The 20,791-nt window shown below is 47.9% G+C and overlaps 1 protein-coding gene across 4 annotated transcripts in view; it reads right to left on the bottom strand.

The window, feature by feature from the left end:
- The window catches only part of dph1 (diphthamide biosynthesis 1), an 85,291-nt gene that overhangs the window by 10,054 nt on the left and 54,446 nt on the right, over window positions 1-20,791 (bottom strand). For 2 of the 4 annotated variants that reach the window (XM_042063999.1, XM_042064001.1), the window contains 3 exons: window positions 17,899-17,999; window positions 6,254-6,388; window positions 4,412-5,539 (listed from right to left, as the gene is read on the bottom strand). In XM_042063999.1, coding sequence (XP_041919933.1) covers window positions 5,164-5,539; window positions 6,254-6,388; window positions 17,899-17,999 — 612 coding nt within the window. In that variant the 3' untranslated portion in view covers window positions 4,412-5,163. Of the gene's footprint in view, window positions 1-4,411; window positions 5,540-6,253; window positions 6,389-9,883; window positions 9,963-17,898; window positions 18,000-20,791 lie in introns of those variants that run through there. The other 2 variants (XM_042064000.1, XR_006023018.1) reach the window with 2 other exon arrangements.

Here is a 20,791-nt window from a genome sequence, read left to right as displayed (position 1 = left end):
CATCTCGTTTCAACACTTAATTTTTTCTCCTCCTGTCAGATCCTTTCATCCATTCTTACAGCCATCCTTCTCGTTTCCATCCTACCCATGGCTCTCTCCCACACAGGTATAAATCCATACTGGATTAACTCTTCTATCCCCACGTATGTCTCATGTGCTCTCAAATGCCGAGCACGATTCATTCATACCCTGTAATCACTGGGTGCAAGGAGTTGGTTAACTTGAAGTATAAACAGCACTACTGTTTAATACAAATCAACTCGAGTATTACTCCTGATGCAGAGAATCATATTATATTACTTCCTCACAGAGTACCATTATTGCCTTCACAATTGCAGAGGTTGTTGCTTAGCCTTAGTCAACTCATTAGATATAAGGCCTGGTTTCAAATAATCCTATTATTTCTCTTTCTTGTGTACACATTTATTTCTATAACAATGATGGATGATACTGGTTACAAGTCAACTCTAGTCTATTACAGAAAATCATATTATCACCTTATTTCTGTTTAACCAGGATCATATCTCTAAGTGCAGGAAGTTGTCACTGGCTGTAGTATCTGTGACAGGCTCTGTGGCCCCACCTGTTGGTCCTGACGTGTCTGTGGTCACTGTGTGGAGACTCACTTGCTCCTGTGGGCACCTCAGCTGGACGCCACCTCCATTCCCCCCTGTGTGTCCTCATCCAAAAGGGCCTGTGCCCAAGCGTCTGTCCTCCACATTTTTCTGTTGCATCACACGAGGGTTTCTGTTTGTAATCATCTGCTGTTACTCCTGACCCAGCAGAAAATGGGACCAGATGGGCCACAGTAGCCAGAGGGGCTTTTAAACAGCAGAGTGTGTGCCACATGTCCTGCCCTGCTGTAACAACAGATTGATAAACACTGCCTTGAGTGACTTCACCTTTAAGTGCTCTAGTCTGGACACTTAAGTAAGGTCCACAAGTTTCTACCAGGTCAAAGCACCTCTGAGCTCCCCGTCCAACATAAACAACCTGAAGCCATGTCACTATCCAGATTTTTATCCCAAACTCATATCTACGAAACGAGAAACATAAAACTCAACCAAAAGCAACAGTCACCAAAACCCAATCTATGGCAGGCATGAGTAGAAAAACAGACACTCAAAAAACCATACTGACCACTTTAAAAAAAAAACAGTTAGAGGAGAGAGAGAAAGAGAGAGAGAGAGAGAAATACCGTATTTTTGCCAACTGTCGAGTCGTGGTGAGTGTCCACATAAAAGGATCCAGGTGTTTTCTCCCCTCATTCTTTCTTTTTAGTGTGTATGTTTTTTTCCACCCCGGAGGAGCAGGAGCCACGTGCTGTTTGCCTGCACGGACTGTGGGCTTTGGGAGTGTGGGTTATAAACACACTGCCCAGCTCGCTCCTCCTCCGGACCCCTCGTCCCGCGCCTCTCCCTACTCCTCCTGGACCACAGACATGTGGACATCTTGGAGTCAAAACAAAGCAGGAACCAGGAACCAAACCAAAACAAAACTGGAAGAAAAAAAAAACACACACACCGCCATCACCTCGAGTCCCCTCCCCTTTCTCCTCTTTCTCAGACGTGGCTGCTGTTGTGCAAGCAGGCCCTTGGCATTACACAGCCCTGGAGATTTACTAGGGACTATTATGAACTAATAGTTGGGGCTATTTTTCCACGGGGCGTGATCGCTTAATGTGCCCAGATTTTTTTATTTTTTTTATTTCACAGACAAACAGGCATACATATTATTGGGCTTATCCACATCTTGTGTGATGTGATGTTTCCGGAAAGAAGGGGGGCAGGGGTGGGTGGGTAGGTGGGGGTGGGTGTGGGCATGGACCAGAGTTACATCACGTGAGGAGGAGACGGGAAATGAGGAGTGAAGGAGGAACGATGGGACAGAGAAAAACATGCTTTCCTGTTTATGTGACCTCCAAAGCTCAGAGCAGGCAGGGGAGGGAGGGGGAGGACTGGATGGATGGATGGGGCAGCTGGATGAGAACAGGAGAGAGAGAGAGAGTGAGAAAATGAGGTGAAAGAGATAAAGCAAGTGTGTGTGTCAGACAGATAGAGATTAAGAGCAAAATATGGTGAGAGGAAGCAAGTGTGCATGTGTGCCCATGTCAGAGATAGAGAGGAGAGAGAGAGAGATGGAGGGGAGAGAAAGAGAGAGAGAGAGAGAGAGAGAAGGTGGCCAAAGTGACTCAGCGTTTCCTGTCTCAGGAAGATAAACAATTTGTCAGGCGCTTCACATGAGCTGCCCCCTCATCCACCTCCGCTATGCCACCTCCACCCAGCCGCCTGAAGTAGGGAAGGGACGAGAACACAAACACAGATGGACGCCCTCCCGCACACGCGCGCACACATATACACACACACACACCGGGGGAAAAAATCAACAGGCAAACAAGCCTGCTCGGAAACACACACACATGCATTACCATGTCATTACCCCTCCAGCTCCTGTTTCAACGCCGGCTTTCGCAGGAAGACCGCAGAGAGAAAAACAAACCGGCTTTTACATTTTCACACCTCTTCAAAAAAAACAAAAAAAAAAAACAGCTCAGGCAGCAGATGAGTCTGGGCCAACGTTGGGCCAGACCCGGGCAGGTTCCGGGACCAGCTGTTATGAGGGACTGCACTCTTCTGGGTCAAAGTGCAGTTGGCAGCCAAAGGGAGACGTATGAAAACAATCAGTTCCAAAACCACAGTTGGCACAGATCATGTGAGCTGAAAAACTGCACAGCGCAAAGCTCTTCCCATTCCCTGTCAGCTGAGGAGCTTAAAGGGTCGTGTCAGTTATGAGATATCAGATGAGCTGTGAGAGCAAGAGGCACTAATTCTCCCCTGCTTTTCTCTGCCAATCCCTCAGAACAACACAGGAAATGGAGGCCCTTGGCAGAGGAAATGTGAAGTCCAAAAGTTTTTGGAAAAAGCAAGTGGGAGGGAAGGAGGGAGGGATACTTCGGGTGATGCCAGAGAAAGAGAAAAAAAAGGGAGAGAGGGAGAAGGAGAGATAGCAAGGCATTCCACGTACATCTGGAAGCAATCACAGACATGCACATTTAGGCAATGAGAGTACATAGGGTTCTGCACTTTTCCAAACACTCACCCACTGCTATACAAAATACATCACTAAATCAGTCCCCCACAAGAACACGGGATGTGTCATTCTCCTGGGCCCTGACACACATAATCCGTATGAGCAGAGCTCCACCTTGTGGACTCTAAAACAATTACACCCACTTCTGCAAACCACCAACTGCAAAATGAATCACTTGGCAAGAACCAGAGAAACAGAATGGTAACAGTTCCAGTTATTAAGTTCATTTAATTTTCAAAAACGTGATACAGCAACACCACACAATAAAATAAACAAGGTGTTCTACTCTCCCAGAATTTCCCCAAAACAGCAAGCTGGTTGCAGTGTGACAGATTATAAGGTGAGTGTAATATTTATTATAGAGCCTGATTCTTAGTATTGGGTGCCCACATTCACATACTCCATACCATCCACTTTGTGTTAATAAAAATACAAGTTCTATGTTTATTTCTAGTTGCAAATAGCTGTTGTAAATTTTCATATTTGTATTTAATAATAACCACTGCACCACTGATACATTCTAAAATGGTCTTCAGATTTCTTGCATTTTAAGGGACATTGTTATTGTTTATGGTATAATTAGTACCCCATTAAGTTTGCATAAAATATCGGTAAGTGCACAAATGTAAGTGTTGAAAAATTGAGGAAGAGAAAATATTGTGAAGAAGTGCACCTCTAGTTTCTGCTTACCCTGGACCATGTCATTTAATCTATTGGCTCAACAGAGAGTTGGGTTTTACTCAAGGCCTCTGAAATAAACAGCACGAAAAGTCAGAAAGAAGCCCAAGAAGTTGAGCGTGGGGAGTTTGATTTTCTCTCCTAGAGAAACCTACTTTCCAGACACTTTCAAGTGTGAAAGCTCACTGAATAATGCAGCATGTAGGAGATCTCTAGTGGCTGTGTTGAAGGCTGGAGGTTCTCCGTGATCTGTGGGGGTTGACCTGCAGCATGCCCTTCCCACCCCTCCTACCCCCAAGATCGGAGCTCTACTGCCCCCGCCCCCCCCGGGTGCATCTACCCCGGCATGGAGTCACAGGGTGCCAGCAGGAGGAGGAGGCCATTCTGAGCTTACCTGCAGCCGAGGCTTACAGAGAAAACCTGTTTTGATTGAGACCGACACAATTCAACCAACCCACCCACCCACACCCACCCTGCTGTGAGGTAGAGCTTGGCTTATAAATAATTAACATTTTTATCAGCGAGGAACAAACAATGCACACCAAACAGTCAAGCAGCAACACATGAATTTCCATCCTCTTTGCACATCTCCAGTCGGCTTCATTACCACCAGACCAACGACCAGGACACAAAGTACAGGACATTATTCAGACATTATTCATTTTATTCAGAATGTCACAAATGAATGAAAAAGGCCAGACAGACAGACAGACAGACAGACAGACAGACAGACAGACACTTGCTTAGTGGAATAAATTCCCCTCTGCAGAAGGGCTTTCTCCTCACCGCAAAACAAAAAGCTCCTTGGGCAACACACCACCAAAAAATGTTTAATTGATTGAATAAGCAATGCATCATTAATGCGCATGGTGCTGAGCTTTGAGGTTCAACAGCCCAAGGGCAGCCCATCGTGATTCAACAGACATGGAATCTAATAAGCTTGGCTGTGAATCTCCGAGGGTATGCCAGGAAGATCGGAGATCTCAGAGTTCCACTGGGTCTTTCAATTTTCACGTCATATACAAAATAAAATAAAATAAAAACAGTCTTTTGATTTCTGTACTGAGACATCTGGATGGCCCAGGGCAAAATGTGAATGACATTTCCATTCTGTAGATTTAAGGACACTTTTTACTTCTTGTTTTATGCAGTGGTAAATGTCTTTTACAATACTCAAGGTCCAGTGTCTACTCAGCCTTTGGCTACTATAAAGAATATTTCAAAACGTCAAGAGTTTTGAAGTGTGGTTACATTTGCTTAAGCAATGAAAAAGGTGACTGAATGATGGAAGCGATATGCCCACAGGTTGTTGGAACAAGAATAACAGGGTGGCTCAGTAATCCTCCCTCTCTCTTTTCTCTCATCCTCCCCTCCATCCCTACCTCTCTCCCCCTCTCATACACACACACACATGAAGTATGCAACAAAGGCATATTTTCCAACTGTGATACAGAGGGCCTTTTTGGCAATGTGTCTGTTGTTGTTACTGCTGTTATTGTTGTTGTTATTGTTGTCATTATCAAGGGAGAGACTGGCAGAGATCCACATTAACATCCTGTGACACGCCTTGACGATGTGCTCCGGCGCTCTGATTGGCTGGCCAGTCTCCTGCAGATGGGGAAGATAAGCCGTGGTTGGCTGCCGACATGGAAGAGAGCAGCAGCGCCGCTGCTTTGTCCGGTCACTCCTCCTGACAGCCACAGGGGGCGCTCTGGTCGCGTCCACAGGGCTTGGGCTCGGGAGGCAGTCTCTCTTCAGTCTGCCCACTCTTCTGGAAAAGCCAAGGGCAGAGATTCAGCACGCTAGAAAACACTACGCTTAAAAGGACGCGTTCAACGAGCCCCACAAGAGAGAGCTGGGCTCTTCAGCTAACACTCCCAGAAAATAAAATAAATGCTGAGCAACCAGCAACCACACATGCAAACAATAAGGAAATAGGGCAAGTAAATGACTCTAAATTTTACATTTGGCCAGCAACTTTTTATGGGAGACATGAGAATTACATTTGAGTGATACTCTCTCTCTCACTCACATACACACACATATGTGTCACCAGTGAGTGCTGTTGCATTATTCACAAGTTATCCACATCAATTAAAAACCATCATAGCTTATAAAACCTTTCCCCCGACTGCATGGTAAGCAGTGCCGGGTGGCCTGGATGTTCTACGTGTTCACACAAGAACACAACAGTGTCCTGACACCTCCGGAGTGCACTTACCCACAAGCCACAGAAGGTGTCTCCATAGTGATGCACTCAATCCCCACACATGCCTTCACTCCCCCGGCGCCCCATGCGCCCCACACACACACACACACACACACACACCTTGCACCTCCTACTGGGTTTATTGAGCTGTTAGGTTCTCAGGCACATCTGAATAAATTATATTTCCCACAACCTGCCCCCCCGCCCCCCTCCTTACCCATCCCTTTATCCCTTCATAAATGCACATGTGATTGTGTGCTGTGCCATGCCACGCACCTGGGTCTGTCGACGAGGGGGCCGTGCCGGTTGGTTGTCGGGGTGATTGGGGGCCCAGGGCCCCAGGCTCTGATTGGAGTAGAAATCCATGGGGTAGACGTCCTGCCAGTCGGCCTGCTGCAGTGCCACGGCGGCCTGGGGGGGTGGTGGGGGGGATTGGTTGGGGGGAGGCACAGAAACAGTCAACGGCTAGGCTTCTGCTGATGGCAAAACAAACACATTCTGACAAAGATGTCGGCTGTATTAACAATCCAGCTGAATCAACACAGATCGAGAGCGTGCGAGAGGACAAGAAAGCAGAGATGGGTGGAGACAGAAAGACAGCATCAGAGGGTAAGAGACACTTACAAAGAAAGAAAGAGAGAGAGAGAGAGAGAGAGAGAGAGAGAGAACGACAGAGATGAAGAGAGAGCAGGAGAGGGGGCTTCTGGAAGGATCTGCAGCAGGGATGGCAGTCAGCTGATGAGTTGCCTGTGCCAGTCATGGTGGAGGGGGGCCAGTAATCAGTGTGTGGTGAGAGGCGACAGCGAGCGACACCACCATGACTCTAAACAGAACAGACACGTGTCAAAACAAAAACGGACAGCGGGCAAAAACCCTACGAATGAGCAACCATCATCCTTTTCCTATTGACTGAGGACATCAGCAGACAAGCGCCGCCTGAGACGGTAACCGCAGGCGATTGCCGTGGCAACTAACACAATAACCAAACACATCAACATACTCTGGGAGTAAGGGCCTAGAATGTAGGCTCTAATGCCACCCACTCCTACTGCGACCATTATCATTATAATTAATATGATGACCACTTTAACATCCCCCGTTTGTCTAAGCTCTAGAACATGGACTCCCTCTCCTTGTCTCAGGCAGCCAGGCAGACGTGCTGTACTCAATAACATTCCCGTCTGTCTGACACTGATGGTGAGCAGCGTTTGTCTATATTTCGCCAGCACTCGTGTTGTCACTGCGTGGTAAACACATGTTGCTATTGTTATGTGGGGACAGCTGGCAAAGCACTCTCCGGCGCGACGCTCTTATTTTGACGTTTTGTTATCCCTTGTTTGAGCTCATAAAAGGCCTCATAAAGCATTCTCTTTAGCTCTGTGCAGTGTTATGTCTACCCGGTTTCCTGTGGCAAACTAGCTTCCTCCTTTCTCCATTCAGTCTCTCTCTCACTCACACATTCTCCCTCCCTCCCTCCCTCTCTGATTCCTTCTCTTTCTAACTCAATCCCTCTCTCTCTCTACTCCCTCTCTCACTCTTTCACTCACTCAGTCTTCGTCCTGTTTCAAACGGCTTCTCTGCACTCCCCAGATTAAGCCGTACCTCTCCATCACTCCTTCATTAGTCTCTCCATCATCCCCTCCGTTTCTCCATCCCCTCCTCTCATCCCTCATGTGCCTCCTCTCTCTCTGTGCCTCTTACAGAGTTCTGGGGTGTAGTGTGTGTATGTGTATGTGTGTGTGTGTGTGTGTGTGTGTGTGGGGTGCTACTCACTGCTACTGTTAATCCCTACACTGACAGGGGAGGCAAGTGTGTCTTATTGACTATAAATATAACATGAGACGCACTGAAAATAACCACTCTGCCTGCCTGCCCACCCTCTGCACCCCCCCCACCACCACCACACACACTCACACACACCCTCCCTCCATCCAGCCTATGTCTCTGTTCCTCGTCTCTTCTAAATACCATTGAGAAATTGGGGACATACTGGGATATATTAGGATGGAACACAGGATGGAAAAATTAATCTGCTTCCTGCTCAAGCATTCACTAGAGGTCTATGGTAAAATAATTCCCCTTATTCTTTGACATGAAAGTGGAAACAGAGACGCTGTGGAAATTGTCAAGCGCTTCTGGGACGGTGCCGTTTTTCGCGAGGTTCCTGACGTCGTCTACATTTCCATTTCTACAGCATTCTCCCTCGTGAGTGGCACAACCTGGGAAGAGATCGATTATTTCCTTCGCCAGGCCCGGCAGGCCCGCACCGGTGGTGTTGTTTGAGATGCCGCGAACGCGAGCGACTCCGAGCAATCACTGTCAAGTGTGCACAAAACATCAACATAAAGGCATAGAGGCATCATCAGACACAGACACAGTCAACGCTGCCTCCAAATTGCTTTCGCCAGATGAGTTTCGGAAATTTAGGGCTGGCATTTCAGCATACCTGCAATCTGCAAGGGAAAAAAATACTTTACATGCCTAGAAACAAGATTTCTGAGCTCTGACTAACTATCACCGAACACAGTGGTCCAATGAATTTAGAGCAGCATACCTGCCTATATAGTCATTTACACTGTGCCATGTGTCTATGCATCTACTGAATATTCATCGCATATTCAGGGCACTCCAAGGCCATTTTTCTACCAAGGTGGAAAGCCAGGTCAGAACAATCTAATTAGTAATTCCACAGCACTGTCTCATATTTCTGGGAGAAATCATTATACACATTCCTTAATGTCACTCTCGAATAACAAAAGACGCCTCTTATTATCTTTACGCCATTATGGGAGTACATATGATACCTAGGTGTTGAGAGCGGTGTTGTTTAAATCTAATTCTGGCTAAAAGACTGCCATGAAATGAATGATTATGTGAGAGCACGCTGGTCCCTGGTGGGTGGAGGGGTGGGGTGGGGGCGGGTGAGTCATAAAGGCAGCAGCAGTAGCAGCTGGAGGTGCAGCTTTACCGCCAGCAGGGGGAGCTGTTCCCCTACGGTCCAGTCAGACTGGGCCTGGCACGGAGGCCGCCATCTCCTCACTCTCACTGTCTCCGTCTCCTGCCTGCTGCTGTCTGAGTGTGGGCATGGGTGTGTGCCTGTGTGTGTGAGAGACACACACAAACACACTCAGGTTTGTGTTTGTGTGTGTGTGTTTCTGTGTGTGTGTACTCATGAGGAAAAAAGGGGGGCGAGAGAAAGTGAGCCTACCAGACAGCGACACCAGGTAGAGGAGAATGTCTTTTTTTTTTTTATGCGAGTGTCTCGGGAAGACGACAGTTTTGTGCGTAAACAAGGCCGGCCGCAGCTGTAGGGGCGAGGAGATTTACTAACTCCTCTAATGCTTCCCCTGCTGGCAGACAGCAGCAGCAGCCAGCCCTGGAGCGCTGGAGCCCCACACACTCTCTCTCCCTCTCTCTCTCTCTGTCCCATGCATCTGAGCTACACCGGCATAGGCAGAGAGAGATGGAGAGAGAGAGAGAGAGAGAGAGAGAGAGAGAGATGGAGATGGAGAGAGAGACAGAGAGAGAGAGAGAGAGACAACAATGGAAAATGCAACAAGGACCTGAACAGTGAGAGGTTAGACTGAATGTGTGTGTGTGTGTGTGTGTGTGTGAATGCCGGTGAGTGAAAATCTGCATCTTCATGCAGAGGTGACTGAGCATGGTATGTGTGTATTGTACAGTATGTAAACTACAGAGCGCTTATAGAGGTGACGAGTGTGAATGTGTGTGTGTGTGTGAGAATGAGTATATATATATATATATATATATATTAATTTATGATCAATTGTAAGGGCGTAATTCACTTCCTCCTCATGGGATGTGGAACATCAGACAGAACAGTGGTGTGTATGTGGGGTGGGTGGGTGGTCTTGTCTGATGTGGACTTGTAAAGCACGCGTGTACCTCGTACGGAGACAGCAGGGGTTTGGAGAAAGCCGTGCCCCAATCGATGGACAGTCGAGGACAAGCGATCTGCACCCACCTATGGAGAGAGCGAGGGAGATAAACGAGTGAGAAAAAAAGAGAGAAAGATAAACTAGTGAGTGAGAGAAGAGGGAGGAATGGAAAAGACACGGCACATTGGGGAGGCTGAGCACATCTCTGCCTGTGTTGCGAATGTGAATTTGTCTTTGCCTCTGTGTGTGTGTGTGTGTGTGTGTGTGTGTGTGTGTGTGTGTGTGCGCATGCGTGCGTGCCTGCATGTGTGAGTGAGTGAGTGTGTGCTTGTGTATGTGTGTGTGTGTGTGTGTGTGTGTGTGCGCATGCGTGCGTGCGTGCCTGTGTGAGTGAGTGAGTGAGTGTGTGTGTGCGTGCGTGTGTGTGTTACATTGGTGTGCTGCACGGTCTCTTCCACAGCAATGCACCTGATACTTATGCTGCAGATATCGCTGTAGATTTGCACAGGCCTCATCAGATTAGGTTGCTATGAAGAGGCTGATCTGCTTGAAGGGGTTTCAGCCATTATCTGTGCACGACATGCGTAAACAAAGACCAGGGAGTGGGGAGGGAGGGAGGGATGGAGAGAGAGAGAGAGAGAGAGAGTGTGAAGGAGAAGTAGGATGGAGAGAGATACAGGAGAGAGAAACGCAGAGGGTGAGAGTGAGAGTAAGAAAAGAAGGGATGAAATATATGGAAATGGGAGAAAGTGATGAAGAGATGACAAAGAGATGGAGGACAGAGGGAGATGGACATTAAGATATGAGGAGTAGCCCACAATGCACACACAGCCAGAGAGGGGGAGAAGAAGAGAGGGATGAAAGAGAGAGAGAGAGAGAGAGAGAGAGAGAGAGAGAGAGAGAGAGAGAGAGAGAGAGAGAGAGAGAGAGAGAGAGAGAGGGAGAGAGAGAGAGGGATGAAAGAGAGAGCGAGAGGCATGAATATGAACCATAGAGGAGAAAGAGAGGGCAGAAGGAAAGAGCGAAAAAGGGAGGCAGAAACAATGAGAAACAGAGATGGGGGCAGAGAGATGGAGAGATAGAGAGATAGAGAGATGGAGAGATGGAGAGAGCGGCTGTAGAATAAAAGAGCTGCACTGGCCCTGTCTCTATGGGGCTACCCTAGATATGAGCCTGAGGAGGGGGCACTGGAAGAGAGGAACAGAGGAACAGAGGGAGAGAGAGAGAGGGACAGGGAAAGAGGCGATGGAGGGGAGAGGGAGAGAACAAGGGAGATGGAGAGAATCAGAGAGATGGATGTGTGGAGGGGAAGGAGAGAGCTGGAGAGAGACCAAGAAAGACGGGCAAAGGATGATAGTGAGTGAGTGAATGTGTGGATGTGTGTGTGTGTGAGAGAGTGGGAGAAAGAGAGAAAGAAAGCATGAGAGGGAGGTCGTGTGTGTGTGTGTGTGTGTGTGTGTGTGTGTGTGTGTGTAACAGAGGTAGGGGGAGAGGTGAGTGGAGTCTGGGGATCAGTCTAATGAGCAGCTGTGCTCCTGTCCGGTATGTGAGAGCGAGATCAGAGATCAGGCTCATAGGTGTATGCATATGAGGACAACACACACACAAGATATTTTTAGATCAGCCAACGCCTCATTCTTATTATTAGAAACCGCATCTTCTGCAGAAAACTATAGATTTCACTCCTGCAGATGATACACCAAGCACCGATAGGCAAAGCAGTCATTCTTGAAAAGGATTACAGTAGGTGTCTGTGGAGAGACCTCTTCTTCTTGAACTGCTGTATTACAGGTGGCATAGCTTTGAGATGAACACTAAGCTCTATGTGCATCACATGGGCTTGGCTCATTCTCGAGATTCCCTGTTTGTGAAATGGTACATCAGCCTTGAAAAATGTCTCCATCTGCTAGGCCTTTTTCAGACAGACGAGTTTTTTTTTCTTCCTGTGAATAATAATTGCAAAACACGAGGGACATGCTTACTGTATAGAAGTGAGATGTATAGAAGTTTTTTTAATATTTATCCCTTCTTTTGAAACAGTGGGGGAAAAAAAACAAGGTCGGCTTAGCTGGTTGAGAAAAAAGTTCAACATACAAAGACTGAGAAAGTAGTCTCAGTGTGGTGCTCTGTGTCTCCAGCTGCTTCTTCTGCTCCTTGTGCTCTCCCTCTCTCTCTCTGCTTTTGCACTCTCCCACTCAGTTTCTTTCTTTGTAACAGCATGTCTTATATCACAGCCGCTTGAACTTCAGAATTGATTGGGGCTTCACCTAAACCACTTGGAACAGTCCATTCCTCTCCTCTCCACCTCTCAATCCCTCTCTCTCTCTCTCAAAATATTCCTCCCCCTCAGGCCCTTCCACCCCTGGTCGTTTTCTCTCTTTAATATTCCTTCAATACTTCTTCTTTTTTTTTTTCCAATTTCCACCAAAACAAAAAGAGCTCAGCATTAATATTCCGATTCTAATTTCGGGCCAGCTGACTTCTGCTGAAATTCTCCTGAATCCAGCTGAAATTCTCCTGAGAAAAAACGACTCTTCCTCTTCCTCGCGGCTGTGGCCGGCTCATTCCGGCCCCGGTACATGGGACCGACCTTTAGATAAGCATGGCCATTATTCAGATTACACACACCATTAGCGCATACATGTGTACAAATGGCCTTGCCAAGCAGAGGAGCCGGGCTGCTGAGCTGGAGCACCCTTATTAGGAGGGGAGGAGGTAGAGCTCAAGGAGTGAAGGGGGGGGAGGACTCTTATCAGCGTGACACCGTCTCAGGATCAGGTAGGCTGTGCGCCCACAGAGGTGTCCCTGTAAACAGACCAGACAGAGACAGGAAGAGAGAGTGGGAAGGGGGGGGGGGGGGGTGGGGGGGGGGGGGGGGGGGTGTAGACAGAACACAGAACACGTAACACACAGTAGGGAGAAAGGGATGAAGGAGAAAGGAGGTTAACGGAAAGACAGAAAGAGGGAAGGGAGAGAGAAAGAGAGAGAGAGAGAGAGAGAGGAGAGAGAGAGAGAGAGAGAGAGAGAGAGAGAGAGAGAAGATGGAAAAAGTCAGAGAGGGGACTGATATAAGGAGAGGCCCTTCTCAGAGGGAGATAGCAGATTGGAATAGGATGCCTGGGGGTGGTGTGCAGAGGCAGGGCTTGGCAGGCGGGTGATGGGGTGAAGGTGGTGGTGGGTGGGGGGGTTACACTAATATTAACTCCAGCGCCACAGTGCCGTGGCCCCACAAACAGACGCTCCGCTGCTCTGGGAGCTGGGAGTGCTCTGCGCGCCACCAAATTCAATTTAGCCAGCGCATCGGTGGCGGCATCGGCCCCGCGGACTAGCTCACAGGGGAGGAGGGACGTGGATGAAGAGACGCATCCCCACTCCCCTCTCGGGTCTCTAACGTGTCCTGACGTCTCCCTCTCTCCCTCTCCCTCTCTCCCCCTCTCCCTCTCCCTCTCCCTCTCCCTCTGCGCTCATCTATTCGATCTGCTCGTTTCTCTAGCAGTAGGGGAGATGAGGAGATGCCAGAGTGCTACTGCTCTACTCGAGTGCGCTGGCATATGATACGAGAGAGAGAGTGTGAGTGTGAGTGTGAGTGTGTGAGAGGACAACTCTATGAAGCCCTGACGACTGAAGACTCTCTCCAGCTGTGCGTCCACTGACAGATCGGGGAAGGTGAAGGGAGGATGACCCCTGTGTGAGGCACGTGAAGCAAACGAGTAAATAAAAAAGAAAGAAGAAAGAGAAATAGAGGGAAAGAAAGAGAGGAGGGGAGCCCAACAGTGAGACAGACCACATGGCCACGTGTGTGTAGCGCGTAACCTGCCCTCACAGCCCTGGTGTGCTCGACACACTCCACATCTGTCCACGCCTCCACCACTGAGACGCCGAGCAAGGGTGGGTGGGAGAGAGAGAGAGGAGAGAGAGAGAGAGAGAGAGAGAGAGAGAGAGAGAGAGAGAGAGAGAGAGAGAGAGAGAGAGAGAGAGAGAGAGAGAGAGAGAGAGGCCAGACTGCCTTTGAACAATCTAATCGGACCTGCCTCAGTGCAGCACAATTAACCTTTAATACTGCAGGAAATGAGCTTAAATCCCACCCAGCCGCCACACTATAGTGTAATTAAATTAAAACATGTAATTACAGCGCGCCTTAAATAATGTAGAGCAGGCGTGTGGTGTTGATGATAATGAACACACTGCGTGTGTGTGTGTGTGTGTGGTGTAACACAAGGAAGACCTCTCTCCCTTTATGATGGTTTTTAGTGTGGTGCTGACTATTTGCGATGCTGTTAAGATAAGTGCTTAGAGTGAGCGGAGCTGTGCTGTAGTTGAAAGCCTGGGGGAGAGAATAATTACGCACGCTAAAGTGTTTCCTAATTGTTTCTTTTCGATGCTTGAGTGTGTGTGTGTGTGTGTGTGTGTGTGTGTGTGTGTGTGTGTGTGTGTGTGTGTGTAAATAATGCCACCATATTTGGAGTAGGTGTGTGTGTGTGAGGGGGTACGGGGGAGGATCTGTTTCAGTGTGTGGGCAACAACCACTCCACACACACAAACACAAACACACTTTACACCGACAGGCACTGCACAGACACACACACACACACACACACACACACTTTTTCGATTTTGAAATTCAGTGCCCACAGGTGCTGACTGCCCTGTGAGTCCAAAGATCCCGCAGAAGTTGTGTTCACAGGTGAGCCCAGCGCTGTTCTCCGCTGCGCTCCCCCTCTCCTGCAGCAGCAGCGTGCGTCACGTGGGTCTCTCAGGTGACCGCGGGGCATTCCAGGCACTTTGAGATTTATTTACACATCTCATGATCGATGGGCGAGCGGAGGAACGGTCCCAAAAAAACAGCTTTCTGAACAAATGGAATAGAGGCATGAAACAGAGGGGAGCGTTTCAACCTCCAGACCCTCAATACACACACACACACAATACACACACACACACACTCCTGTCAGAGCAGCACCGGGCCTTTGGACTGCAGTACACACTGAGCAGTAGCCTGAGGCCTTTGTGGGTGTCCGCAGCCCAAAGACACAGCCATTATTCTACTCATGGAGCAGACACATGTAAGACACCCACACTCACTCACACACATGGTCACTTGGATTCAAACACACACCGAGTGGTTAAGGGTCTTTCACGGTCCACGCTCACACACATTCACTCACACGCAGAGACACCCACACACCAGTCAGTGGGCAAGGACCCCTTTCACGCTCCATCAGTTGAGACACCTCATCACCGCCCACAACACACATACACAGAGTTACGGTGCGGCTGACTGTTACCGCTAAAGATTATTGAGACAAATGATACAAACGAAGCAGACGTAGTTCACAAGCACGGCTTACATTTGCACACGCCAACATAACCTTCCACAACGCATCCGTGACCGGTACAAGAGAAACTTCCTTGGGACACTTGGCAAACACTTCCCAAACAGATACAATGAGAGGAAACACTCACGTTGCCGTGGCGCTGACTTCCTGGTTCGGAAGATGGGGAATGGGCCCGACAGAAAGTCAGGAGGGACATTTGTGTGTGGGGAGGTCCGAAACAGGCAGGGGCCAAGTGTGTGGGATGAGAGGGGTGTTGGGCCTTGGGGGGTGTTGTGAATATTTATGGTGTTTAAGAATTATGTATAATGAGTGTCATTTGATAAAACTGTTGGTAGCAGTGTTGGGAATGTCTATGGGGTTATGTAAACAGAGAAGTTATATTTTTCTAGATAATTGATTAGGGGAGATGGATAGTGGCTTATATACATGGCCAGAATAGGTCTGTAGGCAGAAGGGTCTGTGGTGAACCTATAGTTACGTTTGCAGACAAGCATATTGGGTCCATTGAAAGCTAGAGTGGAGAATTGGTATTTGATTATTGAAGTTATTGAGTTTTTTTTGGTTATTTTTTTGCTACTGCTTGACTGGTATATCTGCCGGGTGCCAAGGTAAATAAAAACTGTGCCATTTCCCGAATCTGAGACACTGCCTCCAGTCTTCTCTACCACTGCAAGGCCAGCCCAGCAACACACACACACACACACACACACACCCACAGCCCATCTAATGGGGATGTGCGACAGGTAGACACACGGAGTGCTGCAGCACCCTAGCTCGGAGTCAGCGGGGGGGCCTCCGTGCAGCCCTGCTCGGTGAGAGCACCCAGCTGATTAGATCAGATGTGTGGGGTGTGTGCCGTGCCAGGGCAGGGGTACGGGGAGGCTGAGATCTAACACAACATACAGGCATCATGGGCACAGTCTCTCTCTCTTTTTCCACTCCTTTCTTTCTTTTTTTCCTTTGTCACACCTCAGCACTCTGCCTCCCTCGCTCTCTTCCTCCGCACGCAGACCTCCTCTTCTCAGCTGTCTCTCCTTCCTCCTCCACAGGGGGTAGGGCTGCTCATTACCTCACAGTGAAAGGCTGATGGGTAGCAGTGTGAATCTGTGTGCAATATGTGTGCGGGTGTGTGTGTGTGTGTAATATATGTCTGTGTGTGTACATGTAATGTGTCTGTGTGTGTGCACGTGCGTGTGTGTGTTTGTGAAGTGTCTGTGAGTGCATGAGTGTGTGTGCTTTGGTGTTTGTAAAGAGTCTGTGTGCACGTGCGTGTTTGTGTGTGTGAGTGTTTGTGTAATATGTGTCTGTGTGTTAGTCCCGCACCCGCCCGGTCCCGCAATAATTGTACGCACATATTTAATTTGCGGCAGTGCAGTGAATCAACAGCTGACTGTTTCTCCTGCAGCCGCCAACGCACCTCTCTCATCCTGCTGCTCCCGCAAAGAGCTTTTTAAAAACTTGTCCCGCGCCGCGCCGCGCCGCACTCTTTTAGGTCGCGACCCACGTGTGCGGGACACGTGCGCGAGCGTTAGTGTGTGTGTGTGCGTGTGTTCGTGTACGTGTAATATGTGTCTGTGTGCATTGGTGTTTGTAAAGAGTCTGTGCGTGTGTGTGTGTGTGTTCGTGTACGTGTAATATGTGTCTGTGTGCACTGGTGTTTGTAAAGAGTCTGTGCGTGTGTGTGTGTGTTCGTGTACGTGTAATATGTGTCTGTGTGCATTGGTGTTTGTAAAGAGTCTGTGCGTGTGTGCATGTGTGCATGTGTGCATGTGTGCATGTGTGTGTGAGTGAGAGGTGGAAAGCGAGCCCAGAGACATGTCACCCGCGTCCACGGGCCTCTCGGCCTCTTTGAGAGCACACATCAGTCATACTCAAGATTGCACCAGCACCACTCGGAGACTCCTCAGCCAGCTGACCCTCAGTGACCCTTCAGTGAAGGGCCACTCTTTACCTGACTGACTGACTGCAAGTGCGCTTCACCAGGCCAGTCTAAACACTCAACTCTCCCGTCAACATTTTCATTACAGAAGGCTCGAGGTTTGTGTGGCCGTTTGTGTAGGCAGCTTAGCGGACTCGTCACAACGGTGGTCACACAACCTGCTGGGCTCCCAAAGAGACGTAGGTGGACACGTGTGACATTTACATCTATTGGCGAACCATCTATCTATGGTGAAGATCTGACCTTAGGCCACCAAGAGAATTGTTATTCATGACATACACATTCACAGCAACAAAACTAATATAAAGGTGCAAGAACATACATATGTATTGTCCATATGGTATCAACAATACCAAAATATTTATTTTCCTAGTTCTTCTTTGTTGATTTTGTTGAAGTCCTTTGAGATGACTCACAGTTTTCATTTTCCATTGTTTGTTCCCATGTCAACAAAATGCTTTTGAAAAGAGCTACAATGCGCCAAGAAACTTTTGGCTTGGCCTTTCATTTCCTACTGATATAATGCTGTGATGTAATGCCAGTTTCTATGGCTATAGCAAACCACGCGACCCAGCTCTTGTTTCCATGCCATATGGCCATGTAACAACGAGATACCCAATTATAAGCATTCTGGAGGGGAAACAGGTAGGGGCGACATTGCAGAGAAGTCATCTATTATTATTATGTGTGTGTGTGTGTGTGTGTGTGTGTGTGTGTGTGTGTGTGTGTGTATCTGAAGGGACTCACGCATCCACATCTGCCATCAGCTGCAGCTTGCTCGGGAAGATCTCAGACAGCAAAACCCTGGTGAAAGACCTGCCATGGGCCTCCAGCTTGGACTCCAGGTGCTAAATGGAGAGATGGAGTGATGGAGAAAGAAAGAGAAATGTTTTACCTCCATCTATTTATCCTTTTTTCCATTCTTTTGTATTTCATTGTTTTACATATTTGTTAGTTGTATTTCTTTATTTATTTATGTATGTTTTGTAAGTATTAGTGATTCATAACAGCAGCATTAGTTTTATTGTTTATGTCTGTACATGTTTTGACAACAAGAACTCTTGTTGTGTCAATAAAGCCTGCAAGTGAAAACTGAAGAGAGACAGAGTGAGAAAAACAGAAAAGAGAGAGAGAAAGAAAGAAAGAGAAAGAGAGAGCGAGAAAGAGAGAGCGAGGGGGAGCCAGAGAGGAGGTGGGAGGACTGAAGCAGGGGATGGTCATAAAGCTTTGAACATATTTTGCCTAAAGGCAGTTGATGTGATTCACTTAATGTTTGACCTCACCACATATACACACATGTGCAAACACCCCACGCACACACATGCACAAATGAGCGAGCGCGCACACACACACGCACACACACACACACACGATCAACATTGAGCTGTAGAAAGGAATAAGGTAGCTGCTGCAGTCGGCTGCTCTCCTTCAACTCACTAATTACACACACTCTCCCTTATAAGCCCTCTCTCTCCGCTCTGAGTAAGTCAGGCATGTGCAAATACATGCCCACCCCCTCCCCCAAAATAAGATCAATGGGTAGCCCAGTTCAGCAAGATAAAGGAGTGTGCCGCCACGCACCAGAATTGCCCTTTGAAGTGTGACGCCCAGTGGAGCAGGAATATTACCCCACGAAAATCTCCAGACATCACTGAGGGAAAGTACTAGGTGAATGGCTGGCTTCAAAGGAGGCAGGAGTTTGCCAAATGTAAGCGGATAGGGATTTTTTCCCCCCTCCTTTACTACACTCCATGCTCACACAAAAATACACGGGCAGATTCGTCGCGATTATCCCGCCCCATCTTGGTAGCAGTGAGACGACGCGACACCGATTCGCTTCAACGCGCACACACACACCACCCTCAAGCAACGCCCCGCTTAACCACCTCCGCATCTTCTAAATAGCATCCAACGCGTACCGTAAATGTCTTACGAAGGTGTGTGTGTGTGTGTGTGTGTGTGTGTGTGTGTGGGGCTGTAAATATATGAAAATTAATTCACATTTCAGATTAGACGCTGGAAAAAAAAAATCATTTCCATTTGGAGATGTGAGTTGGGCCCCAGATATGTGACACAAACTTGACAGGAACTAATGCCTCATTCTGCTACATCATCACCCAGCCCATCCGATGGGACTGCCTAATGGGATGCATGCAAATCCACAGTGAGACACAGGCTACAAAGAGTTTTCCCGGGGAATTACTTTATCTTCATCTCTCTCCTTCTCCTTCATTCCCCCCCCCCTCTCTCTCCCTCTCTGTCTTGATTTCTCTGTCTCTCTCTCTCTCTCTCTCTCTCTCTTGCTCGCTTTCTTGGTCTCTTGTCTTGCTGACTCTCCCTCTAGCAGTCTCTGGAAGAGGAATTCTTCCTGGTTTCGTCAGAATGACAGAGAAAAGCTCGGTATTGGCTTACAAATCTCATTTGACAGCACAACCGGGGAGTTGCTGGAAATCTCCATGTCTCAGTCTCATGCTCTGTGCATACCAATTAAGAGGAGAGGAGATGAAGAGACCACGGAGAGAGAGAGAGAGAGAGAGAGAGAGAGAGAGAGAGAGAACGAAAGAGAGAAGAGATAGGGAGAGAGAGAAAGAACGAAAGAGATGTTTGGTGGGAGAGTGAGGGGAGCATCTTTAAGAACCTAAGACAAGGGAGACAAGAGTGTGGCTGGAGGAGTGCAGATGACGGGGGAAAGGACTCCGGGAGGCTCTGGGACACAGAGAGACTGAAGGGCTACGCAATGTCTTCCTCCAGCAGCCTCACATGCAGGTGATCAATCGACCCCAGCTGGCACCTTTCCCACAACAGATAAATGTCACACAGCCTTAAGAGAGAGAGAGAGAGAGTTGTGTGTGTGTGTGTGTGTGTGTGTGTGTGTGTGTGTGTGTGTGTGTTATATATATATATATATATATATGAGTTGTGACTTAACATTGGCCACCCGAGATTAGACACCGTATGGATTTATATGACTCAGTAGCTCCTGTGTCCCCCGTCTTCATTGTGTTTATGTGACGACCTCATCTCTCATTTGGCCTCAAGAAATAGGGTATGTTTCAGGGTATGTTTTTTACAGAGTGTGTGTAAGCATTAAGTGTTTGTTAGAAATATATTAATGTAAAAATCACTATTAAAATGTCTTCACTTAGTACCACTAAGCACTCTTGGAGACTTCTAAAGCACCATCCCCTGAAGCACTCTTCAGAACATTTTACCATCCATTACGCCAATCAAACATTTATGGTTCTACGACATCAAGGATCATAATGAGTAGGTATTTATGATTCGTGTTCCTGTTCCTGACTAATGTTTCACACCACCAGATTCACGCCCAGCAATCTCTCACCGACTCACTTCTCACCGCACCTTGCTCCCCTGCCGCAACGAGAAACAACAGAAAACGGCGGCTGTTTATTGTGTGGATGCTTGAGTATGCTTCCTGCATCGCATATGTGAACACGCATAATGGAAATGTCAAATCAGCTATTGTACCTGTTTAACCTTTAAAAATGGTTTGCTTATATAAAGTGACGCCAACCTGCATTTTTATTTGGTGTCACAACCATGACCTTAACGTTGTTAGTGTCTCACTCTGGTAGGAGAGTTCCAGGAGGACTCTGCTTTTTGCCCCCCCCGCGAACTA

Source organism: Alosa sapidissima, chromosome 15 (assembly GCF_018492685.1).
Source record: "Alosa sapidissima isolate fAloSap1 chromosome 15, fAloSap1.pri, whole genome shotgun sequence".
Lineage (NCBI taxonomy): Eukaryota > Metazoa > Chordata > Actinopteri > Clupeiformes > Clupeidae > Alosa > Alosa sapidissima.
The sequence above is the reverse complement of the archived record's forward strand: the minus strand, read 5'-3'. Positions and strand labels throughout refer to the sequence as shown.